We start from the raw sequence: 27627 nt of genomic DNA, 5'->3' as shown, positions 1-27627 counted from the left end.
TTTGCTTTTACAGTACAGAACTGCCACTGTACACAGTGCATTCCAAGGCACAGGGAAGATTCCAGCTGGAAGTCTCTGAAGACTGTATCCCTTACTTTGCCTCCATATACAGCCCTGACAAATTCATCATAATTCCAACATCCAGCTCAGAAATCTCAAAAGCGACTTCCTGTCAATGAACTTCAGGTCATTTGAGTTTCCATTTTGGAATGCACCATTCTTTTGGGGTCATGTTTTAAGCCTGACAAAATAGGCTTTATTTAACAATGGTGCCTACAAAACACATAAGCATCAAATTAGTTTTGTGGGCCAAGGCAAAAAGATCAATTGGCACTTAAAGCATCCTCTGTCTGGTTGGTTTGTTTATAATGCAGACTAGGCTTTAAAAAGAAACACTAAAGTTCTGGAACAAACTTATATATACCTGCAGATATATTTCACATGGATGTTGACATTCTGATTGTTTATTTATTTAAAGTTTGCCCACATGCTTATAACCTAAAAAAGACACAACACAAGGAAAAGGGGATGGAGAGGGAAAAAATTAAGTAGACTTTTAACAGGACTGGTGGAATTATGGCTCTGCTCCACCTCTCATCTCCAGGGGTGGGTGGCTGGGATTCCACCTGGAGCAGGCTCTGATGCTTCATTTGCCTGCTCCCATTTCCCTTGTTCCTTATGAAAAAATGGCAAATATAACCTCCCCCATACCCCCCCCCAAACCTTGGGTGATTTTTTTTTAGGTCAGATAAGAGCTGAATTTTTAAACAAGTTGGGTATACTGCTTAAGAGAATTGTATTTCAATCAAGCCTCATAAAACGGGATTATGAAGCTAAATTCCAAGCATTAATTCAAGGAATGACTAGACTGAAGGCTAGGGTTTCAGCCATCACATGGAGGTCACTTCAAATTGCTCCTTGCGTCAGCCATCCTTGTGGTCACTCACCATGTAGATCAGATGACTGTCTCTAAACCATAACTAATGATAAAAATATATAGTGTAGTGGACAAAAAAATTACAATCCATACAGTGAAAAGCAGCACATGACAGACTTGCATATGGCGAGTGCTGCTACCTGAAACAATTGAAAGTGATCTCCACATACTCACCAACCCTTAGGCAAAAAGATTTAGTTCATACATTTGGCTAAAATGGTAGTGGAATGTGTAGGTGACTGTGTACGATGTCCCTTCTACAACAGATTTAAAGACCATGTACAGAGGGCTATATGCCCAGATCTGCCTTGATTTGTGTTTCTGCAAGGGGAACGCATTTTGATTTGTGATCCCAAGGGGGAATGGTCATGTTAATTTGGATCTGTGTGCAAAGCACTGGATCACACATTACCTTAAATGAACACAGGACTGAGGGAAGGGCCCACTGTTGCTCCTTCACTATGCAGAGATAATCCTTGACTGTGTGTGTGTGAACTGGCTCCCCCCCCCCGAAAGGAAAAAAAAGAACAGTGTTGCAAATAAATAGCCGAATTTCAGAAGAAGCAGAAGATCTAGCTGTTATTATTTATAATGCATTTTTGAGCTAGTGTCATCCATTTAACTTAGAGCAAATGAAATATGCAACTAGATATCTGGCTGTGCATTACACAGACATGAAGATTGTTGTGGTAGATGTATTTAAATAAAGAAAGCAGTGCACACATTATGAGGAAATGAGTAGGGCCCCGTTAACGAAATCCAAAGTCCTGCCTCCTGCCTGACCCACACCATTTTTGCCTCTCCCACTGTTCTCATGAGCATTATCTTTGGTGTGTCTAACAAAAATAAACACCCAAGAAGGAACACACAGCTCCAACTGACAGTTCCCTGGGACTCTGGCCTCATCCATTGGCCAGAGAACCAAGGGCCACTGTGGGGCTGCCCCCCCTGCCTCCCAGGAAGAACATCGTGGAAAAGGGGAGACCAACCTAGGCCCAAGGATTGTTCAGAGAAGGGACCACTGCGGGGAGCCTGTTTTGGCCTTCCCTCCCAGAAAGAACATCTCTAGAAACTTTGAAATGAAGAACAGGTGCCTGAGTTTTGATTGTTTTCCTCTTCTTTCCCAATCCCTTTTACTTTTGTGTTGAGTCTTTTAAGATTGTAAACTGTCTCATTGTTAATCTTTGTAAGCTGCTCTGGGAGCTTTTTTAGCTGAAGAGCAGGGTAAAAGTACTGTAAACAAACAAACAAAGAAAACACACACAACCCCCCCCCCACAACCCTTCAGCAATAACCTTCTCCTTTATTCACACCAAGTATCACTATGCCTGAATGCTGAGCTCACCCAAAACAGAATCCCCCAGGGAAGGGATATTAAATGAGATATAGGGTGAATGGCACAGAATTCCCTTCAACCAGTGAAATCTCTGCACCAGTCTATCTCCACATTGTGACAAAATAACACTCATCTTGTTCTACTTGCCTGCTACCCCATTAATTCTAGAAGAGAATTTTCAAGAATTTGTTCACTGCTTTCATGTCTTGATTCTGGATTTTCATAACAGAAGATGCCACTAAGCCAAAACATTTTTTCTGCAGTAGAAGTGCTGCCCATGCCCTAGCAGGAGTTCCAGAATGAATCCATCCACACATCCACACACACATAGAATGATCAATAACAGACATGCCCCATGATCAGTAACAATGTTATGCAATGTCAGAAATTGTGTTTGCTTACAACTTACCCTCCATGCATCCACTTTTCCTAGGTTTACAGGCCCAAATCCAGATGTGAAGGATGGAAAGCCTGTGACCAGCAAAGATGACCCACGTTGTCTTGGTCCTCTATTGATTTATGAAGCATCCAAACCTAACTGTACTGCTAGAGGAACCCTCCTTGAATTGACCCATGCTGGTTTGTTGCTTGTAAGAAAGCACAATTTGTGTCATTGTATAAGATAATTACTGATCTTGGGGCATGTCTGTTAAGACATCAGCCTAAGCTTCCAATTTCCTGGTTTCGTGGAACTTAAGCCAACATGAGATAGCCTTAACTCTAGTCTTAAACCAGCATCCACATTAATTAAACCATGGCAATTACCATATTTGTATATTCAACCATCAAAATAAGAAAGCATCCCTCTGGATCAAGTATTGCTCGTAATACTGATACTATACTAATGATTTTTTATGTGCAAGTATAACCACTCCTTTAGCTTTCTTAGAATTGCCAGTACAAGAAACTTCTCCTACCCAATCTTTACAAAGTCTGTCTTTATCTTCCATAAAAAGATGTTTCATGTAACAAAGCAACATCTGTTGTAAGCTTAAGTTTGGAAAGCACTTGCTTCATTTGTTGGGAGTACCTGAGCCCCTAACGTTCCAAGGAATAATATTCAAGGGCATAATAATACATAGATTAGAAACAGCCTAGAGAAGAATACAACGAACACAATTATCTATCAAAAACACTTGTTTACACCCACCACCTCATCCTCGCCACCCCATTTACAACATATGCAGAGCCTTGTAGAAATCTCAGTTGACAGTTTCCTGCTACCCCCCTCTCCCACTGTCAGAATCCTGACAGGAACTCTGGAATTCCTCTCAAAACATTGGAGTACTGACAACATTCTAGCTTCAGAGTGAAAATGAGCATGCCGAACATAATTTTGTCAGAAGCTGCTGCCGTAGGATTTCATGGGGCAGAAAAACTTTGATAACTTTTAAACCACTGCTCAGAATTTCACCAAACCAATGAAAAGCACAGCGCCTCAACAAGCCAGGATAAACCACATCAGTAGTCATGTCCCCAGCACCTCCTCCTAGAATTTGAAAGTAATATATGATATGCCGAGCCACAGCTCTGACTAAAAAAATACAAATGTGTCAATTTTCAGCATGCACAAATGAATATTAAATGGGGGGGGGGGGCTAGAGACTTTACAGATAGAGATGTAAAGTCCAAGACTCCCTGCTTTGAATAGGGAAGCATTACAGGAAATGTATAATATTTGCCTTATGTTAAATGGTTCCCTACGGGGAAAGATCTTTCCTCGGTAAAAAAAACAATGGGCATTTTATGGCATCTTGCATTGTAGGCATCCCACCCAGAGGTCAGAGTCCTTACAATACAACAACTCTAAGTGCTTTCCCTGTACACTCATACAGCTATTCTGTTCCAATATCTCATCACAGCTAACAACTCAGTGCCAAAAACAGAGCCTTATAATATGCATAACCATCTCTATCTGTAAAGTAGTTGTATGAAGAGACCTCCTTGAATATTCTAAGGAATAAAACACACAGATTTGCAGTACTGTAAACAGGAACAGCTTCTCATCCATGCTGCCACAAGATTTCCCCCTGCCCCCCTCTCATCCAAAAGCCCCTAATGGCTCAAGCCTTAATTATTTTGGCTAATGCTGGATGCAGAAATTCTGTAGTGAATGCTTAAGTGTTTCATTTCTAGTTTCCATGGTAACATTACATCAGATTGCAGACAGCTGGCTCCACAGTTTTAAACCATAACAAATTGACCAAGCCAGTTCAGAAAATTATCCTTGCTTTAAAGAGATAGCACACTATTCAGCTGCCAGCAGAACGGTGCAAGACCAACGGGGCCCATTTTTTTGGCACATGTGCTAAGGCGGAGTCTCTTTCTCAGCTTCTTTTGGAACAAGTGCATCTCTGACACATCAGCAATGTTCTAATCCTGGAGAAAAGTGAGCCAGCTTGGGTCATTCTATTCCACAACTGCACAGAGGACCACAGGGGAACAGGAACAAGATCAACAGCATCTGCAGTTACCAAGGACTGCATACAGTAAACTGAATCAACCTTTGTCAGATGGTCAGAAAACTATAAAGCCAAGCTGTTACTGCTGCTTTGGAAGTCCTTACCCTGTTCTTCGTACAAAAACAAGTGTGATTATAACTCAAGATAGTTACCTCTATTCCTAACGCATTCTCCTAAAAGTTGTACAACCTTCCGTTTGCTGTTCTTGCTCTAAATCTCATTAATTCCTGTATCTCAACCAAAGGTCAATAGTTTTCAGAAGTAAATATTTATAATCTAAAGAAACACAGGGGAGTATCCAATGCTATTGCTCTGCTTATGCCATCGCCATTGCGCCAAGGTAAACAAGTAGATTTTTAATGTTAATATGTTCGTCGCTGCCTGACATATCACAGAGAGGAGGTCATTCTAGGCAAAGGATTCAATGGAGGAGAAGGCCCACTGCCATGTTGCCGCCACATGGGACTCTGCAGGATATGGTGTATACAGCAAGGCCTTCCCTGAAGATCGTATTGGTCTAACAGGTCTATATAAGGGGAGAAGATCTTTCAGACAACCTGGTCTTAAGTTGCTTAGGGCTTGATATGTCAATAATAATGCCTTAAACCTGACTTAGTAGCAAAGTAGCAGTTGTGGTTTTCTAATGATATATTGTTTTATAATTTCCTGTAAAGTGCTTCAGGATTTTTAAAATGGGAAGTGTTATATAAATATTTTAAAATAAATAAATTTCTAATGGCTTCTATTCTATGCTCACATGAGTTGGTATAGTGGCTGTTTGCACACAGAGGTGACAGTGTATCCTGTTGCACTAGTGCAACATCCTAGGCAATGGATTGTGATGGCGTGCAAGCATATAGAAATTGTGACACAACGAATCATTAATTCATCTGCTTATCCAGTCTTAGGGCTTGGCTGTCAGTAAAATGTTTTGCCTGTATTTCTCTGCCTTAATAACTGAGTCAGAGTATTCTAGAGGGATAAGCACCCACAGACTAATTCCAGATACCACACAATCTGCATTAGCTATTCTGGATTTCCAAGCAGAATTTGGGCGGGGGGGGGGGGAATCTGAAGTATTTGCTGTCCATTTTAAGGCACATTGATCCCATCTTCCCCACCTCTACCTCTCAAGTCACTTTGAAAAAGTGTTTACAGTATGAATGGACAAATCTGTCTGTTTTAGTTTCTACAGCTTTCAAACATTCTGAAGCACACATTTGTTCTGTCCCATTTCTGTATCAGTCCGTGAATTTTTTCATTCAAAATGTGCACGAAAATTCACACACATTTTTGTATGCATTTCTCCCAGTATATACATTTTTGTACATATTTCTGCAAATGTATAGATTTTTGTATGCATTTCTGCTAATGTATGCACTTTTGTATACATTTGCCCCAATGTATGCATTAGCAGAAATGCATACAAAAATGCATACATTCACAGAAATATATACAAAAGTACATACATTGGGAGAAATATGTTGGAAAAATGCAAAATTAGGAGAAAGATGTTAAAATGCATAATTTAAAATAATATAACAATGCATAATGAGGAGAAATTTGTACACATTTTGCCTGGTCTTTGTACACATTTTTCCTGGTGTATGCATTTTTGTGCTCAACTTCTCCTAATGTGCACATTTTGTATGCATTTTTTAACTGGAAAACTGCATCACACAATTCAGACAAGTGTGCACACTGAAGTATAACTGTGTGTATTAGGTTGGGAGATATGAATTAGGTCAGTTCATACTGAAACGAAAGCCAAACCAATCCCTAGTTTACACTAGACGAAAATGCAAAAAATGCAAAAAGGAGAACATATGCCCTACTGTATAACTTTATTAAAAGCCTATATTCTGCCCCTAAATAACAGGGACAGAAATACAGAAAAAAAATCATGTTAACGGCTCTGAGACACTTTGGCCTAATAGAGCAGCATATAACTCTTTTAAATAAATAATTAAAACCAGGGACTGGTAAAAATAAAAAAAAAGATTAGAAAAATTCAGCACATTGTGACATATCTAACTACAAGAGAAAAGCCTTCTCTTCCCTTCCTCCCCATCCCCTTACAAGATAGGAAGCACATCCTTCGAATGTTGTGCCACAGGCTTGATGACTTAGCAGCTTTGGCATTTAGGAGGCCTAACATACAGTTCTGAATAACCCTCCCTTGAGTGCTGCCCTTCTCAGCTCTAACCCCAAATTTTAGACTGAAGTATTTTTCCCTTCGAAGAACTGTGCCGGAATTCCACCGCTTGCACAAAATGCTTGTGTTTGGGAGCTGCACTATCAGACATAAAGTTGGCTCTGCTAACCACTAGTTGATATGTGAAGATGGGGGAATCAAAACACAATCAATTGGTCTCTGCTCACACAATTATCTCCCCACCACCCTCACTAACTGCATAACTTACAAGAAAGGCAGAAGTCATAGGCTCTAAGCAAATCTATCTGCCACAACGACAGAAAAAAGAGAGTGTTGTACATGGGAAACAATCCCTGGTTTCACTGGCAGAGGCTTACTGACCTCTTCCTGGCCCTCAGTTCCTTAATTATTGTCAATGGAATTTCAGTGAAAGAAAAATGGGGGGAAAGGAGGAGGAAGAAGAGTAACCCATCAAACACTATTGCCACCACTACAAGAGGAGGCTGTAGCACTAAGAAATACAAACCTCCCACAGTTTAAAAAAATATATCTGTTCAATGGAAACAAACAATGAGCATTACCTTCAAAGAACTATAAAAATGTACTAAGTTTTATTTCCTTAGAACAGTCTTCCCCAACCTGGGTCCCTACAGATGTTTTGGACAACTCCCATCACCCCCAGGCAGCATGTATAATGGTCAGGGATGACAGACGTTGTAGTAGTCCAAAACATCCAGAAGGACCCAGCTTGGAGAAGGCTGTCTTAGAACATTTGAGCTTCTTGTTCTCCTGATTTTTAAAAACACATTTAAAAAGCTTTATCAGCTACTTTTTGACTTACAAAACCCTGAATAGCTTAGGGTCAACAAACCTAAGAGTCCAGAATAGCCTAGGATCAGGGTATTTGAAGGGCTACTTTGTCTTGCTCCAATCTGTTGGATCTTCATCTCAGGTCCTGCTCTGGATCCCCTGCCTGCAGAGATTTAGCTGGGTGGCAAGCCTGACTCTGAAAGACCTTTCCCAGAGAGGTCTGCCTAGCACCTCTGGTTTTAGAAGTCAGGCAAAGGACATTTTACTCCTCTGGGCTTGATTAGAACTGGTTTGATTACAACTGGTTTGCAAGCAGATAGGTTTGCAATTGCTTGTTTAATTTTTATTATTTGTTCTAATTGTTTCAAAATGCTATACCTTGGGCAACTAGATAGATCAGTAGGATAGAAATGTTTTAAATACACACACAGACACACTATCCAATGTCCGGTTACATACTCTCAGTTCCAGCAGTGTGCCAAGTTAGGACATCAAAAGCACATAGAGAGAAGTTTTCTGTCAAACAAACAGCTCCTTCCTGACTCACCCTGCAGCACAGTTTGTATGCGTGGACATACACATCTTGGTTGAAAATAGGCTGTTAATCACTACCTGCTGTGACAGTGATGAGCCAATAGTTATTACAGGCTCTGTTCCTTGCATGTTAGGGGGCCAATGTCCCAGGAATGATACAAAGTTATCTGTAGTAAGGCCAATGTAAGGTAAAGAAATAAAAACAGCACAGAATAAAACCAAGATAAAACCAGCAGCAAGGAATAAAACTATTCCAGCACATTAAACCAAATTAAAACCAGCAGTGGAATAATGTACTAAAAGCACTAAAAATGAAGTTCTTAAAATGCTTGGGAGAATAAGACGTTCTTCCCCTGGCTCCACAAAAATCCTAACGTAGGCACCAGGCAAGCCTCTCTGAGGAAAGCATTCCACAACTGGGGTAACCTGGATCCAAGCCATTTACGGCTTTAAAGGTTGGGCCCAGAAATGGTGTGGCAGCCAGTGCAGATGGGGAAGTTCTGGCATAATATGATCACATTGGCCAGTCCCAGTCAGCAATCTAACCCTCTACTGCTGTTCAAAGGTCTTCTTTCCTGGTGCGGCATATTAACTTGTAACCCATTGCTTTGGTCACAGCTTGGTAATGACATACAGCCTGGATTCCAACCTGAATGTACGCAAGATGGCTTTTCCCAAAGTTGAGAACAAGTGCAGCAAACTAAGCTGACCATCTTTGTTTTTTCTTTGTCAACTGTGTGGAGGTTTTGAATTATGTTCCCCTTAAAGAAATTTGTTATATCATTTGAAAAGTTCTAAACAAGGTTAAAGAGGTTAACATCTGCCCAAAGTATTTGTATAAACAAGCAGCCTCATTCAATTTTATTTTATATTTTATTATTTTATTTGTTTCTTTTACAGCTTTGATTTTGCCCCAAATTTACATAATTCAAATAGAGAAGGAGGTCCAACTGAAACTTTATCAGATGAAATCACATAAATTTTCTGCTGCCCACAAGAAACTGGAGAAATACCACTTCATATTGCCAAATACTTACAGATAGAAGATAGAAGTTTTGATACAGCTCAGCCACAACAAAGCAGTGTATTTAATATATGTAAAGTGACACTGTAATAATTGGGGACATATTTAAGTTTGCATAAAAAACGTTACCCACATAACATTCAGAGAAGTTTTATCAAAAGAAAAATCTGCTTGCCACTTTGCATTAAGCATAAAAACCAACCACTTTGCAACAACTCTATGTTAGGTGTCGGTCCACTGTAGTCAACTAATGAATTCAGCAGAAGTGGACATTTGAGACATAGTATTAATTATAGGGAAATCACACAAATGCTCCAATGGCCACTTTAGTGAGAAGCACATTGCATATTAACCAGTGTCAAAGTGCCTGATGAAATTAATATAAAGTTCCTGTCATACATTAAAGATGGAAAAAATTATAATTTCAGTTTCTTCCCAGGAGGTCTGCCTCAGCACTGAAATAATTGCTGAGGCATGTTTGAGAAAGGTTAACAATTCACAGAGTTTTCAGTTATTAAAAAAAGGATTTCACAATGGGTGCAACTTGATGGAAAGAAGAGCTGCATCCCACTACAGGGGACAAGTCCCTTCTTAAGTCTATATTGGTGTTGCACCAAATACCCAGGAGGGCACAGCTGGTTCCTCCTTGTTTTTGCAGCACCAACTCACAGAATCTTTTCATGGGCTGTCATAAGATCTGTTGGTGGATGCTCTTTGGGAATGAATAAGTGTGTAATTCACTTGTCTAATGTACCCATGGAGCCAGGTGATTAACTTGAATAGCCTTATTTCCTGGTGTACTAGGGTTCCTGTTGTTCAGGAGTCTTCAACAGAGTTCACAGCTCTGACACGGAAAGTCTCACCCATCTCGAGAACTAAAGGCATCTCGGCCATCTTCGTGAAATTATATATAAATTTATTTATTACATTTCTATACCGCCCCATAGCTGAAGCTCTCTGGGCGGTTTACAAAGATTAAAAAATTAAAAATACAATATACAAAATTTAAGAACATAAAACACATAAAAGAGATAGTACTCACAGAGACAACTGATATCTAAAAACAACTTTGAACAACCAGTCAAACCATAAAACAAACCCGGGATCGATTAAAACTTATCACATACTGCCAAATGCCTGGGAAAAGAGAAAAGTCTTGACCTGGCGCCAAAAAAATAGCAGTGTTGGCACCAGGCAGGCCTCGTCAGGGAGATTATTCCATAATTGGGAGGCCACCACTGAGAAGGCCCTCTCCCTAGCTTCTGTCTTCCATGACTCCCTAAGAGTACGCACCTGGAAGAGGACCTTAGACATTGATCGTAGTATACAGGTAGGTTCTTCTCAGGAGAGGCTCTCCATCAGGTGTGGCAGTCCCGGGCCGTGTAAGGCTTTATAGGTTAAAACCAGCACCTTGAATCGGGCTTGGAAATGTACAGGCAGCCAATGCAAATGGGCCAGAGTCTGTCTTATACGTTCGAACCTTCTGTTCCCCGTTATCAATTTGGCCACCATATTTTGCACAAGCTGCAGCTTCTGAACCATCTTCAAAGGGAGCCCCACACTGCAGTAATCTAACTTGGAGTTTACCAGAGTATAGAGTTTACTAGAGTAATTGAAGCCAGGTTATCCCTGTCCAGATAGGGGCGTAGCTGGGCTACCAACCAAAGTTAGTAGAAGTAGGGATGTACGAAAGTCACTTACCTTTTTGTGGATTCTGTTCATGGGGGGGGGAGGCGTTCCGTCCCTCCCCCCGGAATCCTCGACGGGGGGGAGGCGATCCGGTCCTCCCCCCCGGAATCCTCGACGGCCGGCTGTGTTCCGTAGCAGCTTTGCGGAGCAGCCAGCCAGGCCCAGGCCAGGACCGTCCGCAGCCGGATTTCCGGCCGTGGAGGGCTCTGGATTAAAAAAAAAAAAAGTGTATGCAAATGGCGGCGGCTTTGGCCGCCGCCATTTGCATTCCTTATTTTTTGCCGTCTTAGTCTATGTCAATATTGACGTAGACTAAGAAGAAGAAAAGAAAGGGGAACGCAAATAGCGTAGTGGGCTTTCTTTTCTTTGTCTTAATCTATGTAAATATGGACGTAGACTAAGTTGGCCAAAAATAAGGAACGCAAATGGTGGCGGCCGTAGCCACCACCATTTGCATACACGGTTTTTTTAAAAAAAACCCAGACGTGATAGGCTACGTAAGTCTTTACGTAGCCTATCACATCTATGTAAAAAAAGAGAAGAGACTGCAAATGGAGGCGGCGGCGGCAGCCGGTCAGAAGACCAGCTGCCGCCACCACCAAAGCCACCACTGGAGCCGCTGCCTTCCAGAACATCCGCCCCAGGTAAGTCTCGTCCCGGGGGGATCCGCGGGGGGCGGCAGGCCATTCCGTCAAGCATTTCGGGGGGCTGAATGCACTGGCATTCGGCCTCACCGAGATCCATGGAGGAATTCTCTGACATCCCTAAGTAGAAGGCACTCTGTGCCACCAAAACCAGCTGTGCCTCAGGTGACGAGATGGTTCTAGGAGAACCCCCCAAGCTACGAACCTGCTCCTTCAGGTTGAACACCCTCCATTTGGTCAGAAGAACCACCCAAATTAGCTTTCCCTCTGCTTGCATATTTTCTGTATCACTTGAAGGATGAGTGGGAGGAGGAGGAAATGCATACAGGAAGCATTTTTTTATCAGCCATTTTTATCTCAGAATGTTGGTTCATTTATACCCTTCTTTCTGGAAACTTGTTGCGAACATTGGAAATTCTTCGTTGGCAGGGGATGCGAAGAGGTCTATGACTGGCTCTCTGAACATGGACCTTATGTTATTGAACACTATGGGGTTCAAGGGTATATAAAATACTGCTTGCAAATACTGCCAGCTGAGTCATTCTGCTTGGACAGTGAGAAAGCCCTACAGATTTTCTGCCCTTACAGACTGGAAATGCCTCTCCATCAGAAGAGTCTCATTCCTTCCTTCAGTAAATATTTAGAATGGGTCGTGTCATCCCCCCCCTCCGCAGTTGATATAGGCCTTGGGTGGGATGTTGCCAATCATTAATGCCCCAGGATATGAGCGAAGAGGAGCAATGCATCGCCATGAACTCCAGGAAATTGATGCTCAGTTGGCTCTCCTCTGAGGACCAGAGTCCTTATGCCCAGGTATCAAGGAGTGAGCCTATCAGACTTACATCCATGGTGAGTAGTGTGCACTTGGGTTCCTCTAAAGGAGATCCTTTCAAGTCAGTTGCACTGGTGATTTTCACCATAGGAGAGAGCGATGGATGAAGGATGGACCAACTCCGATCTGGAGCTGAATATCAGAGGGAAGATTTCTAGAAGCCTGGAATGGAGCCTCACCCAGGGAAGACTTTCCAAGCATGAAGACTTCATTTTCAGGAGCTTTGCTAGGGGCTGGTCTTGTGGGTCACGCTTGTAGGTGAGTTGCCAGTATCCAATATTTCTTCTGATAGCAAGACCCTGTTTAGAGGAGTGTTCAAGACTACTCTCAGTTGGGGTAGGGAGTAAGAGGGGGTCTAATGTATTTTTCCTCCAATTTATCAGAAGACCGTGGCCTATAGAATGGAGCAAGTTTGTACTACATCACGTATGCATTGGCTCTAAGAGGAAGAGTATGAGGTCATCAGGTAGGGGTAGACATGGATCCCTTTTCCCCTGAGAAAGGCTACTGGGGCCAGTAGGGCCCAGTAAAGACAGTGGGGCATTAGAGAGTCCAAACAAACCAATATTGCCTCAAGCCTCAGGAGAACCAAAGGAACCCACAGTATTGAAGGTCTTGGTGAGAAAGATTGATGTCAATTGGTCTCCCCAGTGAAGACATGGAAGAATCAGCTGGAAGATCTTTATTTGGAATTTGGGCTTGGCCAGAAAGTGGTTCACACGCCTGAGATGCAAAGTTGCCCTTTTGCCCATTCTTTTTTGGATACTATAAAAAGACAGAAACACTCCTTGTCTTTTTCTTGGCGGGGTGCCAGTGTGATGTTGTGAACCTCCATGAGGAGATGAATGGTTTTCATGACCTACTGATGTTTCACTGAATTGCTGGAGATAGGGACTGGAAAGAACTTGTCTCTGGGAATTTTCTGGTACTCCAAGGCATAGCCTCAGAAGATCATTTTCAGGATCCTTCGGTCATTGGTCGAGGAAATACAGGCATCTGCAAAGAATGTAGGAAGACAGCTTGGTTTTGTGCTAGGGCTTTTGTTGCCATCTAGGTTTGCTTGGGTTTTTGCTCAGGCTTTTTGTTGCCATCTATGTTTGGTATCTCTAAAAGCCTGTTTAGAAGCGTAGGTGGACTTTGAGGTACAAAAAGGCCTCAGTTGTTTGGTGGCTTTTTAATCTTTTTTTCTGAAGGGCTTGGAAGGACTTCCTTCTTGTCCTTCATCTCAATTAGTATTTGTTGTTTAATCGGTCAGTCACTTCCGACTCTTCGTGACTTCATGGACCAGCCCACGCCAGAGCTTCCTGTCGGCTGTCGCCACCCCCAGCTCCCCCAAGGTCGAGCCCGTCACCTCCAGAATATCATCCATCCACCTTGCCCTTGGTCGGGCCCTCCTCCTTTTGCCTTCCACTTTCCCTAGCATCAGCATCTTCTCCAGGGTATCCTGTCTTCTCATTATGTGGCCAAAGTACTTCAGTTTTGCCTTTCATATAATTCCCTCAAGTGAACAGTCTGGCTTTATTTCCTGGAGTATGGACTGGTTTGATCTTCTTGCAGTCCAAGGCACTCTCAGAATTTTCCTCCAGCACCACAGTTCAAAAACATCTATCTTCCTTCGCTCAGCTTTCCTTATGGTCCAGCTCTTGCAGCCATAGGTTACTACGGGGAATACCTTTGCTTGAACTATGCGGACCTTTGTTGTCAGTGTGATGTCTCTGCTCTTCACTATTTTATCAAGATTTGTCATTGCTGTCCTCCCAAGAAGTAAACGTCTTCTGATTTCCTGGCTGCAGTCAGCGTCTGCAGTAATCTTTGCGCCTAGAAAGACAAAGTCTGTCAGTGCCTCCACGATTTCTCCCTCTATTTGCCAGTGATCAATCAAGCTGGTTGCCATAATCTTGGTTTTTTTGAGGGTGAACTGCAACCCAGCTTTTGCACTTTCTTCTTTCACCTTCGTCATGAGGTTCCTCAGCTCCTCCTCGCTTTCAGCCATCAAAGTGGTATCATCTGCATATCGGAGATTGTTAATGTTTCTTCCAGCGATTTTAACTCCAGCCTTGGCTTCATCAAGCCCAGCACGTCGCTTGATGTGTTCTGCGTACAGGTTGAATAGGTAGGGTGAGAGTATACAACCCTGCCGTACTCCTTTCCCAATCTTAAACCAGTCCGTTGTTCCATGGTCCGTTCTTACCGTTGCTACTTGGTCGTTATACAGATTCCTCAGGAGGCAGACAAGATGACTTGGTATCTCCATACCACCAAGAACTTGCCACAATGTGTTATGATCCACACAGTCAAAGGCTTTAGAATAGTCAATAAAACAGAAATAGATGTTTTTCTGAAACTCCCTGGCTTTCTCCATTATCCAGAGGATATTGGCAATTTGGTCTCTAGTTCCTCTGCCTTTTCTAAACCCAGCTTGTACATCTGGCAATTCTCGTTCCTTGAATTGCTGGAGTCTACCTTGCAAGGTCTTGAGCATTACCTTACTGGCATGTGAAATAAGTGCCACTGTTCGATAGTTTGAACATTCTTTGGTGCTTTCCTTTTTTGGTATGGGGATATAAGTTGATTTTTTCCAATCTGTTGGCCATTCTTGTGTTTTCCAAATTTGCTGGCATATGGCATGCATCACCTTGACAGCATCATCTTGCAAGATTTTAAACAGTTCAGTTGGGATACCGTCATCTCCTGCTGCCTTGTTATTAGCAATGCTTCTTAAGGCCCATTCAACCTCGCTCTTAAGGATGTCTGGCTCTAGCTCACTGACCACACCATCAAATCTTTCCCCGATATTATCCTTCCTATACAGATCTTCCGTATATTCTTGCCACCTTTTCTTGATCTCTTCTACTTCTGTTAGGTCCTTGCCATCTTTGTTTTTGATCATACCCATTTTTGCCTGGAATTTATCTCCGATGTTTCTAATTTTCTGGAAGAGGTCTCTTGTCCTTCCTATTCTATTATCTCCTTCCGCTTCCGCGCATTGCTTGTTTAAAAATAATTCCTTATCTCTTCTGGCTAACCTCTGGAATTTTGCATTTCATTGGGAATATCTCCCCCTATCACTGTTGCCTTTTGCTTTCCTTCTTTCTTGGGCTACTTCCAGTGTCTCAGCAGACAGCCATCTTGCTTTCTTGGTTTTCTTTTTCTTTGGGACGTTTTTTGTTGCCGCCTCCTGAACAATGTTGCGAACTTCTGTCCATAGTTCTTCTGCGACCCTATCTACTAAATTTAGTCCCTTAAATCTATTCTTCACCTCCACTGCATTTTCATTAGGAATATTCGTGAGCTCATATCTAACTGATCTGTGGGTCTTCCCTATTCTCTTTAGTCTGATTCTAAATTGTGGAATAAGAAGTTCGGGATCTGAACTACAATCAGCTCCAGGTCTTGTTTTTACCGACTGCATAGATGTCCGCCACCTTTGGCTACAAAGGATGTAGTCAATCTGATTTCGGTGTCGACCATCTGGTGAAGTCCATGTATAAAGTCGTCTCTTAGGTTGTTGGAAACTAAACTCAATTAGTATAGCCTGTAGGAGATTCCTGAAGACATGTTTTCCAGAGATGGGAACACTAGCTAGATTCAACTTTGATTAAGTAGGCAGAGGTGTAGCTAGATTCACTTCAGTTACATAGCCAGAGGTTCTGCCTGGCAACAACAACTGCCTGGCCACTGATCTCTCCTTGAGCTGGAGAGGCAAAGCATCTGCCAGGAAGGCTGTGGTCAATGGGATATTCCTGAGAGAGTCCCTGGTATTTTTGTCCAAGGAGTCTTTCTCCAGAAGCTCATTCAGCCAGGTGAAAGCAGTTTTTGAAGCACTGAGGCTGTAGAGGAAGCGCTCAGAACCATTGCTGATACATGGCAGCCTATGCAAAGAGAAGCTTCTGCCCTTCTGTTATGGTAGTTGACTGGGTGTTTGACTAAATCTGAAGGTAGAAATGCTTTCCTAAGCAGTCTTTCCATTGCTGATCAAGACAGCAATGGGGCATTTACCATGGAAATTACAAGGTAGACATCCTCTTGGGGTAACTGGCAATATTTTTTCACAGAAATAGTGTAACTTGGCTTTGGAGGTTTTACCCATTCTCTGTGAAGGATATAGTTGAATGAGGTTAGAAGGAGCACCAAAGATATATATAGAGTGTGTGTGAGGTACAGGGAGGGGGGTGAATGAAAAGTGGATGACTTGACTGATTTAGAGGAGTTGGAATGAGGAGTCTTTTCAGTTAAATCTAGTTTGAGAATCTCTGCAGCTTTGGTCAGTAATTTCAGAAAACTATCATGAGGAAAAACCCTACCCTGGGCAGGTTTGTCTCCTGGGTTCTCCTGTTCTTTGATTTCCCCTTCCCTCCCTGAAAGCATGGATTCTGCTGGGGATCTGCCTTCATCTGTGTGGAGTGAGCAGAGAATCAGAGTACATAAGGGACACACAGGAGGTTGATCTGGACTTCTTGGCCCCCATGGGGGTGGGGAGAACAGAGCAGGAGACTACTGGTGAAGTTGCCCTGTTTCTCTTCATACCCATACTGATTAGTAGGTAGATACATTTTCACCTCTCTTGTGGGTCTTTGATCCTACCATCAGGGAGGGAGACTGGCAACTGACATGCTAAGGGGACTTGGAGCAATGTGTGTAGTGGGATCTAAACCTGGGGTGCTTTCTGGAACAGTAAACCCTAGATATAGGGTGCCCTCTGGTCCTTTTCCTATAGGCGGAGGGAGAAAAGCATCTATGGAAGTCTCTATGCCTATCCCTAGAATGGCTGCAGGAGTAGGAGAAATATCTGCCTCTGTTGGTAGAGGGAGCAGATCCCTTCTTACTGTTGGGCTACCTGTAGGCACTGAATACTGGAAAGTCTGGCTGTGCCTGCACCAAAGGGTGATCAAAAGCTGCTTTGATTAACTTGATGAAGTCTGGGTAGATGCTTTTACCACAAAGGGTAGGGTGTGTTACCATTTGAGTTCAGAGTATCTCTCACAAAAAGATGTAGACTTGAAGGCTTCCCTTCCCCTATTCATGCAGCTGGTACTTACATTCTTGTCATTCCCCTTGGCTGTTAGAAGGGTCTACTGTTTGCAGGAAGCCATCCCTGCTCCTGAGACACTGCCTGTACAGGGGAGAGATGATCCTAGCGGTGGCAGATGCCAAGATGCTACAGAATTCTTGGAGAGGCACCTGTGCAGCAGCAGCCCAAGTGAGGCTTACTGTTGTTTGTTGTCTGCTGCAGTAGAAGGGAGACAAGTGGAATGGTAGAGGGTCCCTTCCCCTGTCTGACTTGAGATGAGGTGGGAGGGGGAGAGGAAACTAGGACAGGCTAACTGCTAAAGGTTTCTCCTCTGATTCTTGCTTTGCTCTTTCTGGGGGGTAATTGTTTTTTTTTTTAATGTGGGCGATGGGAACCCCAATAAAACCTGTCTACCCATGATGGAGACAGCCAGCTATCTGGGAACCTGGCATTTTGGTTGAAACTCAATCTCCTTGATGTTTCCATTCTCTGTCCACCCCATGACTCCTCAAATTCTGACTATCAGGTACTATACAGAGCAAAGAGAACTTCCTAGTTCTGATGATATTTTGCAGGGTCAAGCTTCAGGATAATTCCCATCTCCTGGGATTTATAGATCTAAGAATGAATGGGGCTTGGTATTACCAATCATGGCAGGATGGTTGAACTTGTGGAGGGGTCACAGAACTGCAACTGTAACCTCTGTTCCAGTATTCATGGCCACCAAAGATGGCTCTCTATTTGGCCTAAATACACCTACAAGATCATGCTACACCTGTTTGCCAAAATGGTGCCTATTATTCTGAAACCTTTAACTCTGAGAACATCCAGTTAATCAAAACAAGCATCTCAGCATATAATATGATTTTAAAGTGATTGATGTGCATCCCAATCTAAGTTCATCCCATCCTATTCACGTTTATTTAGAACTAAGTCCCATTGTATTCAATGAGTCTTGTTCCCAGATAAGTGTGAATAGGATTGCAACCTTAATGTGGTTAAATTCACACACAAATTTGAGGCAGCACAATTTGGTCTAATAAGTGGTAAGATTTAAACAAGGTGGGGCACTGCAGTACAAAAGTGGCAGGAGGGGAAAGGGTTATACACACACACACACACACACACACACACCCTCCTCTGCCTGCTGCTCCTGCACAAAGTGGCTTTTCTCTAATGAAAGCAGCCAGTGGGATTTTGTTACATGTGTTTGTGTGCAGCATATAGTTAGACCCCCAAAGAGGCTGTTATTTTCCAGGTCAAATTCAAGGTGTTGGTTTTGACCTTTCAAACCCTATATGGTTCTGGCCTAATCTATCTTAAGGAGCGCCTCCAGCAACACCAAACAGGCCGCTTAACAAGATCAGCCTCGGATGGCCTTCTCTCTGTCCCAGCAGCCAAGACAGCTAGGCTGGTGAGGACAAGGGAGTGGGCCTTCTCTGTGGTGGCCCCCACTCTGTGAAACTCCCTCCCTAGGGAACTCTGCCACGCCCCCTCTTTAATAAGCTTCTGCCACGCATTAAAAACATGGTTGTTCAGGCAGGCATTTGGGGTGGGTTATAGGGTATTTTAGAAATATGATGTTTTAAAGTAGAATTTTATTGTTTTAAAACTGTTGAATTGCTGTACATCGCCCAGAGTGGCCAGGTGACTGGCCAGATGGGCGATTAAGAAATTTAATAAATAATAAAATAAAAAATAAAATAAAAAATAAAATAGGCTGTTCTGCAACACATGCATGTGTAATCTAAAAACAAAGAAAATGCAGACTTTACCAATCAATAGTGTAAAACTTGTAAGATTAAGACTTTAAAGAAAATAATCAGTTAACAACCCAATAATGAATTAGTGTCCTTCATTTCAGGCTGAAAATGAAATACCCCAAGAAGTATCAAAAAAGAAAATCTTACACTGGTGGCAAACAAACAAGGTATTACTGAAAGTCCTCTGTTGTGTCTTTGGATAAAGAAAGGTTCCCCCCGCAACAGAGCAATGGAGCACATGACTTTGGAGATGAAGACGGCTTTGATCTGGTGTGCGTGTGCGTGCGTGCTCCTGTGAGATGTGGTACAGTGCAGGAAATTCATTACTTTTACAGCATCCCCAGCTGGCTGATTCACAGTGAGAACAGTATATTCCACACAGGGAACTTGTTAAGTCTCGACTTTCCACTGAATATAAAATGAGGAATTAGGAAGCTGTCACATATGGGGAATGAAGGAAGAAGTCCATGGCAAAGTGTTAAGGTGGAATGAAAGAAATGTTAATGAAGCCTTGCCATTCTGTCCATTGACATCAGATTTGGAGGTAAATTAGGCTGTCGCTGCACAGATGAACATGTTAGTAGCTTCCAATTCCATTTCTGTAAATCCTATTGACAAGCATCTCTTTTCCCATTTCCATCTGGTGGCACAGTATCAAACATGACCTTATCATAAGTAGGCATAATTTCTAAGAGATAGCCATTACAGAACACTTGATTTTAATTTGGGCCATAACCTAGCAGAGAGCTGGGGGAGCTTTCTGGACTGTATTTCCAAATGTAAACCTAGCCAGTGAATTGCACACCCAACCACCCAAAAGCTATATATAACTGCCACATTTACATGCAGATGCACCCCTAAAGCACAAATATCTTCTTACCAGTACTTATTCATTCAGTCACAGATGTATGAAGATGTACACAAGTACTATTTAACTAAAGGCACAATTTTCTCTTTGACAGGCAGTGAAGAAATGAAGCAGAGGATAAGCCTCTGTTCTTCTGTTCCCATAGAGAAAAGGAGTGTGAGCAATGTCTTGTTGAACATATAATGCTGCCTTATACTGAGTCATATCATTAGTCTATCTTGCCCAGTATTGTCTACTCCAACTGGCAGTGGTTCTCCAAGATCTCAAGCAGAGAGCAATCTTTCCCAGTTCTGCTATGCGAGATCTTTTAACTGGAGTTACTGGAGATTGAGCCTGAGACCATCTGATACAAAAGTATGTGCACTCTGCCACTGAGCTAAGACCCCTTCTCTCCTTATTAAACTGAGGGGGATGGGAATGAGACTGAATCAACCCTTCATCAATTCATTAAAATGCTGGTGGCAAGAGGGGAAGAGAATGGATGATTACCTAGTATTTCCTTTTTGAACAATAAAATTGGGGCAGAGGAAGAAGATGAACTGAGCTTGATCAGTGATTGAAAAGCAATAGCTAATCCTAAAATCATACATCTGAAAAGAACGATAAGGCTACCTATTCAACTTTTTGACATAACTTATGGTATAAAAAGGTAAAGGTAAAGGTGTCCCCAACCAGTCATGTCCGACTCTAGGGTGTGGTGCTCATCTCCATTTCTAAGCCGAAGAGCCAGCGCTGTCCGAAGATGCTTCCGTGGTCATGTGGCCAGCATGACTGAACACCAAGGTGCACGGAACGCTATTACCTTTCCCGCCAAAGCGGTACCTATTTATCTACTTGCAATTTCTTGCTTTCGAACTGCTAGGTTGGCAGGACCTGGGACTGAAGACGGCAGATAAATGTTGATTTAGGGGTCTAATCTGGTGGGTGTTATTTAGATAGTGATGGGAGCTGAGAGAGAGGCAAAGGGTTAGAATAAGAGAAGAGCAGACGACATGGAACAGGAACATGTATATGCGTGAACCTAAATGGCTTGTCACATCCTAGCCCATGGTAAAGAACCAGCAGTCTTGCTATAGAGTACTTGGAGTGAGCGGTGTAGCCTCAATGATCTGTGTATGTGTGTGTGTGGGGGGTGTGTGTGAATGGGATGCCAGTCACCCACCAAATAGTTGTTTGATGCCTATCATCCTGAGAGCTTGGTTGCCTACAGAGAGATTAGGGCCAGAGCCTACAGATAAGTGATTATTATTGCAACAATCACAGAAGAGGGCAGGGAATACTTTCAAGGATGGACTGCTCCAGATGTCTTTGCCTGCTGAAGCCTATTCTTTCTGACACCCCAACAATTAACTCTCTGGTGTCACCAAGACTCTCAGGGGAAACATGCTTCCAGATTAAATGAAGTATTTAAGGAAAGAAGGAAGGAAGGAAGGAAGGAAGGAAGGAAGGAAGGAAGGAAAGAAGGAAGGAAGGAAGGAAGGAAGGAAGGAAGGGGGGGAGAGAGAGAGAGAGAGAGAGAGAGAGAGAGAGAGAGAGAGAAAGAAAGAAAGAAAGAAAGAAAGAAAGAAAGAAAGAAAGAAACCACTGAAAGCTTCCAGAAGCTGGAACCATGTGCAGTGGTAGTGACAGATTCTTAAGTGCAAGCACAGCAAGGAGGTAAGTGAGCACTAAAATACAGTCCTTGAATTATGGTTTTCCCAGGAACCGAGGCCTCTACTTTCTTCTGGAGGTCAGAAGGGGCAGAGATGGAGTTCTATATACGTGATTCCTCATGAAGGAGTATCTAACTCAGGGGTCAGGAACTTGTAGGCTGAAACATCTGGAAGGCCACAACTCCCATCAGTGCTAGCCAGCATAGTCAATGGTGAGGGCTGGTGGGAGTTGTTGGCAAAACACCTGGAGAACCAAAAGTTGCCCACCCCTGTCCTAACTATTCCACAGAACACAATTCCCCTGAAAACTTACACAATCACTTAGTTCCAGTCCCTTAATGATACTGAGCCCAAGTATTGTAATTGAACTGAATGCATATGTGGAATACCCTTCCCAGGGAAACATGTATGGCCTTCTCTTCATTGGCATTTAGAAGAGTCCTAAAACGTTTTTATTCCTGTCCGCTTTTGGGTGATTCTAGGGCACCATGTTTTAATAATCTGCTGCTGTTATTTTAATGTTATTTAAGGTTTTGTTTGCTATTTTATTGTTTTAATAGCTTGCAATCTTATTATATTGTTGCTTTACTGATTGCTTTGTGAGCCACCTTAGGAGACTGAACACCCTAAGAGGTGGGATAAAAGTCTATGAAGTAATAATAGTATTCTTCCCCTGATTACCTGCACCCCTATCTTCTTCCCTTCTCTTGCTTCAGTGTGTTACATTTGTTCTTGTATTCAAATTTTAGAGTGTAGTTTCCTCAGAGAATGTTCCATTTTCTTGTTGATACTCTGTAAAGTGCCATTGCACATTGATGATGCTATTTTATTATTAAAATGTAATTATTACACCACCACCACCACAGGCTAATAATGCTGGACAGAACTCTATAAATAAATATATGCATTGCCTGTATACTCTTTGCATAGATTTCCAGACAGCTTTTCAGTCTGTTGGGTCACAGAAGGGTCATCCCCTCCACCTCACATAATCCTGGTTTTTTGTTCCTTCACCTCTTTGCTATCAAAAAAACTAAGGACAAGATTTTGGTTAGCATGGAGCTGCTTACTGCTCTGCTTCAAATATCCTTCTTGAGGACTCATGGGTGAGTTTTGTTTTTGACCCAACATATTTTCAGTTGGATGTATTCCTTTCAGGCTACATTGGATAGAGACTCTGGGAGTATATTCGATGTAGTATGCCACCTATTTTCACCTTGTGGTACACTGTAGTCTGGTTCAGGGGTGGATGTGTTCATTGACTAGCTGGTCTTTTCATTCCTTCTGAACTCATATTATATTATTACATGATGTGTAACCTTGAAAAATTCAAGTGTAACATAACCTCTCTTAAAAGTCAGTAATTACATCAGGAGTGGGCAACGTGTGGTCCTCCAGATGTTCTTAGACTGCAATTCCCATCATCCCTCACCACTGGCTATGTTGGTTAAGGCTGATGGAAGCTGCAGTCCAACAATATCTGGAGGCCCACATATTGCCCAGCCCTGAATTACATTATCAGACAACCAAGCTCCTCTGAGAAGGCAGCATACAGCTGTAAATACTCACTGAGAAATCTCGGAGAGGGACTTCATTCCACAAGATACAAACTACTTTTAGCAACAAAATCCTCTGAAAAGGCCCAGCAAGAGCAGCTCCTCTTGCCAAAAGAACATTCAGATGCATTTTAAATTATGGGGGGAAGGATGGAGATGGAGAAGAGTGAGAGAAGAAAACATGCAGGCCTGATCCAGGAACATTAACTTCATATCAGAAAGGATAGACATGACTAGAATTGTAAAGTTTTTAATAATGCATACTTCCTAAAGTATGAACTGGACACACTACAATGAGAAGATTAAATGTTAATCTGCATGTGGCTGGCATACATCCAATACAGCTGCTGGCTCGGCATATTCAGAAGCAAGGCAAAAATGGAACCCTCCAAAATGAGGCTAGAATTAATAGTACATTGACAACAGAGGGCAGACACAGGGGAGATGGCACCCTGTCTTTTACTAATTGTTTTTGTATTTTAGCTCGGCAAGGGTTCGAACATCTCAATTTGCCATTAGAATAAGTGTAAATGACAGGAGATTGAGAGGAAGGAGCAAGATCTATATAAATTAAATCTTTTCAGCATATCACATGTCAACAGATTTTTTAAAAATAAAAAATGTGCTGCTCAGCTGTATGTATGCAAAACAATTTTGTTTTTTAAATAGTTCACCAAACACTCAACATTCATTTTATACTTTAAAAACTGCTCAACAGAACAGCTTCTTTCTTCCATAGCTACATGTTTGGGAAGGTTATTCTACAGAGCCCTAAACACATGTACTAGAGATCAAATCTCACTGAACACCCTGGTACATACTTCTGAGTAAACGTGCTTAAAATTGCACTGCTCTTATAAGAAAGCATTACAAAATAGATTAGTGAAAATTACTATGGGTTCCATCCAACCTTGCGTAAGTGGACTTCCACTTGCACAATGGGACTTCCTATTCCTCTCCTCTGCCTTAAGCCCCCTGCACTCACTCAACGCTGCTCTGAAGGGTACCCCAACCCTTCTAAGCAGATTTTGGAGGTACACATGGGCCTGTGGGGGGAGAGAGAATACATTCTTCAGCAGTTTCTGTTCCACTGGTAGACAGACACTGTTGGATACAACCCTATTTTTTTAAAAAATAACCAACATATATCAAGTATGACATATTCTAAGATAATCATCTTAATTTATACGTTGGTATGGAGCAAGTTATAAATCTACAAACACCAAAAAAAGAGGAGGCAAACTTTAGCTAGCCATAGGATAACAGCCAAAGTGTTCATGGAAAAAAGTGAGCCTTTGTGGGATCTGAAGGTATAAACATACTTGAGATTGGTCACAGAAACACCAACATCTTAGTAGAATTAGAGAAAGTTTAATTTGATAAGAGAGCTTAACTCGGGATGTATTTGTATGAATACTGGGTACATGGCAGCCATTAGAGAAGCATGTGCCATGTCATGAGCAAGAATCAACATTAGGAATGATATCACAAATGCTCAAAACATGATTTTTGGTATTGCAGGCACAAACCCCAGCCCTTTGTATAAGAACAGATGAGTGCAAATATGTGCATTCTTTTCATGGAATCACATGTCAAGGTAGTTGTATGATTAGGCCCTGAGTCTGCTGAGTAAAGTGGGTCACCTTAAATTTTAAGGCTTAAATCATAACTGCCCTGTTGTTTAGGTGAATCTACAGTAAAAGCATAAATAATACCTTCTTCAATGCCACATTCTGATGAAAAAGGTGTTGTGTGAGAACTTACACCATCTGGGAGAAGTAAAATCCAAAATGGAAGCAATCTGTACAGAACTGTGGCAAAAAGAATACCCAAACTATATCCAGCAGCCATGAGATTCAACTGAAAAGAGTTCAAACTTTTAAAAATAAACTTTATTACTGAGAATGTGTGAAAGAGGCTTTCGAGTTTCACTGGAAGTGGGGAAAGGGACCATCATGTCTGAAGAAATTTTTATCTGTATCACAGAGACTGATACTTACATTACAGTTGGAAGAACCTTCAAAAGCTGGGTAAGGGCTATCAGGCCATTCAGAAGAATCCATGCTACCTGAATGCCGATGTTGGGCCTCATATTCTTTAAGCTGAAATGAAAATACAAAAAATAGTAACTAATGAATTTTATTGCTTGCTAAAAATATGTTTATCCAATTTCAGATATTTTACAATAAATAATTATTGGAAGAATTAAGTGTTGTAGAAACACTGCACTTTCCTGTCTGCTCTCACTGCACACCACTGTTGTGATAATACTTTTGTTTTAATCTCTGGAAAGTTCAGAAAGAAGCTAGACAAATACATAGATGCAAATAAATTCAGCTCTACTTTATCTAAAATGTTGATACATTCTAGTAAAAAAAACTGCTAACATACAAATGTGGAAAATCAGCCCACTCAAAGAGCAAAGCAAGTTTTCTATGAATTGAAGTTTTAGCTTCAAACGTAGACTCATTAAGCTTTACTGCAGAGTCAACAACCATCTTAACAGTGTGGTGGCTGAACTTTCAGGCTTAGTTAAGCTATAGTGCGATTCACTTATTTATCAATATATACATATACATACCACTCTACTGCTCTGGTTAACACCTCACAATGGAATACTGACTCTCAAACTTTTTAAAGGCACTTAACCATGGAATTGCCTTCATTCAGAATACATGGACTTGATCAGATAGGGCACTAGCTTATAAGCAAATACTACATGTGTCTTATACCCCAATCCACAAAATCACCTATCCATTGCATTGTTTCCAATAATGATGGCAACCTATCCACAAAGTTTTAGTGATTCACTAATGTCTCCAGATTTATCATTTGGCACTGGCACAGAGTATAACCTCAAAAAAGTTAATCAAGTAATAAAACTGAAAAGAGAAGTATTTGCATCACATACCCTTGCAAGTGCTTCTTCAATAGTGATCATCTTTTCCTTAACCATCATCATTAGCTGGATCCGCTCCTCATCACTCATGGTGATCTCACTTGCCACATAACCAACATCCTCTCCTGAGGACATATAGGAAAGATGAAAGAATAAGGATCTTTCAAACAAAACAAATGGAAGATCAAGCATACCCAATCATGATCTTCCTAGTGCACTGTCCTCCAAAATATTGTTTCCATATTAATCATGCTATTTAGGCTTAAATTAATCCTCCTTTAACATTCTGAGGAACATGCCAACATTTATTTTTATTTTTGAAAAATGACATGATCATAACATTGTCAGGGTAGAGGACAGCAGCAGTGGCAGGAGAACTAATGCCAGTTCCCCCCACAGTCTGATGACCACAGTTGGATAAAATATTCCTCTCCAGTGACCTGTTTTGCTTCCTCAAATCAATACAGTTTAGAAAAAAGGCATGGCCTTGAATATATTTATTACACCTCAAAATCACTACAGACAATGCTAGAGCAGCAAAAGAAATGCTAATCCAAAGCCTGGAATGTTGGATCATTTCTAAAGAGAGTTCCTGCATTGTAAACCAATTCCTGGCATTTTTTGAACAACTTTGTTAGATTCACAGCCTCTCATTCATCATCTTAAGACATATCTGTCTTTGATGGGGTAATATAAGATATCTTATGGAATAAGATGGCACTTGATCTACACACTGTGCTTTTGGTAGATTATTACTGAATTTTAATTGTATTTTTATGATATTTTGTATTTTTGATGTAAGCCACTTTTGATGTAAGTACAATTGTAGAAGAGTAGGATAAAATAAATTATTGCTTACTTAAACATAGTAATGCAGCTGTGCCTCCACTTGCACTCAAAGAACAGCTAGCAAGTTAACACTGGTTTATTAACTATTTCTTTACAAAACAGTCAGAACTTAAACTAAACCTTAGCAACCACAGCTCCCACACACAGAGTGCTATCTTGTTATGTGTATACAGTGTACAATGCAAGTGTTGATGATAACGACATGTGAGTTTAATAATTTGAGAATTATTAGAGGTGAGGGAATATGGCTTGTCGAATATCAAGTTGTTCTGACATTATCTGCCTAAATATGCATATTATTCAGCTCAACCTGAATAAGGCAATGTTATCCAAAGAAGGATTATTCAAGCTGAGTTAGATATTGCACAATTTTATCTACATTACATTGCTGGTAGGCATATCATCTAAATTGATTTCTATAGTTTATGTGGTGGATAGAGTGCATTACGTAAGTGGCTATGCATACCATTCAACATTCTTAACTTAAGATTGGAAAATAGGCACAGAAAATGTAACAAACAGTTTTTTATTCAAATTCCTAGATCATGTTAGTATACCCTACTCCACAATAACTCAAGAGTCACCCATTTTATATGTCACAAGGCA

At 41.5% G+C, this 27627-nt stretch overlaps 1 protein-coding gene across 1 annotated transcript in view; it reads right to left on the bottom strand.

Moving 5' to 3' along the window:
* Positions 1-27627, bottom strand: part of SASH1 (SAM and SH3 domain containing 1) — a 177884-nt gene that overhangs the window by 48462 nt on the left and 101795 nt on the right. Inside the window, exons 7-8 of the mRNA XM_084827798.1 lie at positions 26185-26297; positions 25274-25375 (exon numbers count right to left, since the gene is read on the bottom strand). Of these exons, the coding sequence (XP_084683924.1) occupies positions 25274-25375; positions 26185-26297 (215 nt within the window). The remainder of the gene's footprint in view (positions 1-25273; positions 25376-26184; positions 26298-27627) is intronic.

The sequence above is a fragment of the Heloderma suspectum genome, chromosome 1 (assembly GCF_057233095.1).
Source record: "Heloderma suspectum isolate Gila_16-S chromosome 1, 16-S_ref, whole genome shotgun sequence".
Taxonomy (NCBI): domain Eukaryota; kingdom Metazoa; phylum Chordata; class Lepidosauria; order Squamata; family Helodermatidae; genus Heloderma; species Heloderma suspectum.
This window is presented reverse-complemented; position numbering and strand designations above follow the sequence as displayed.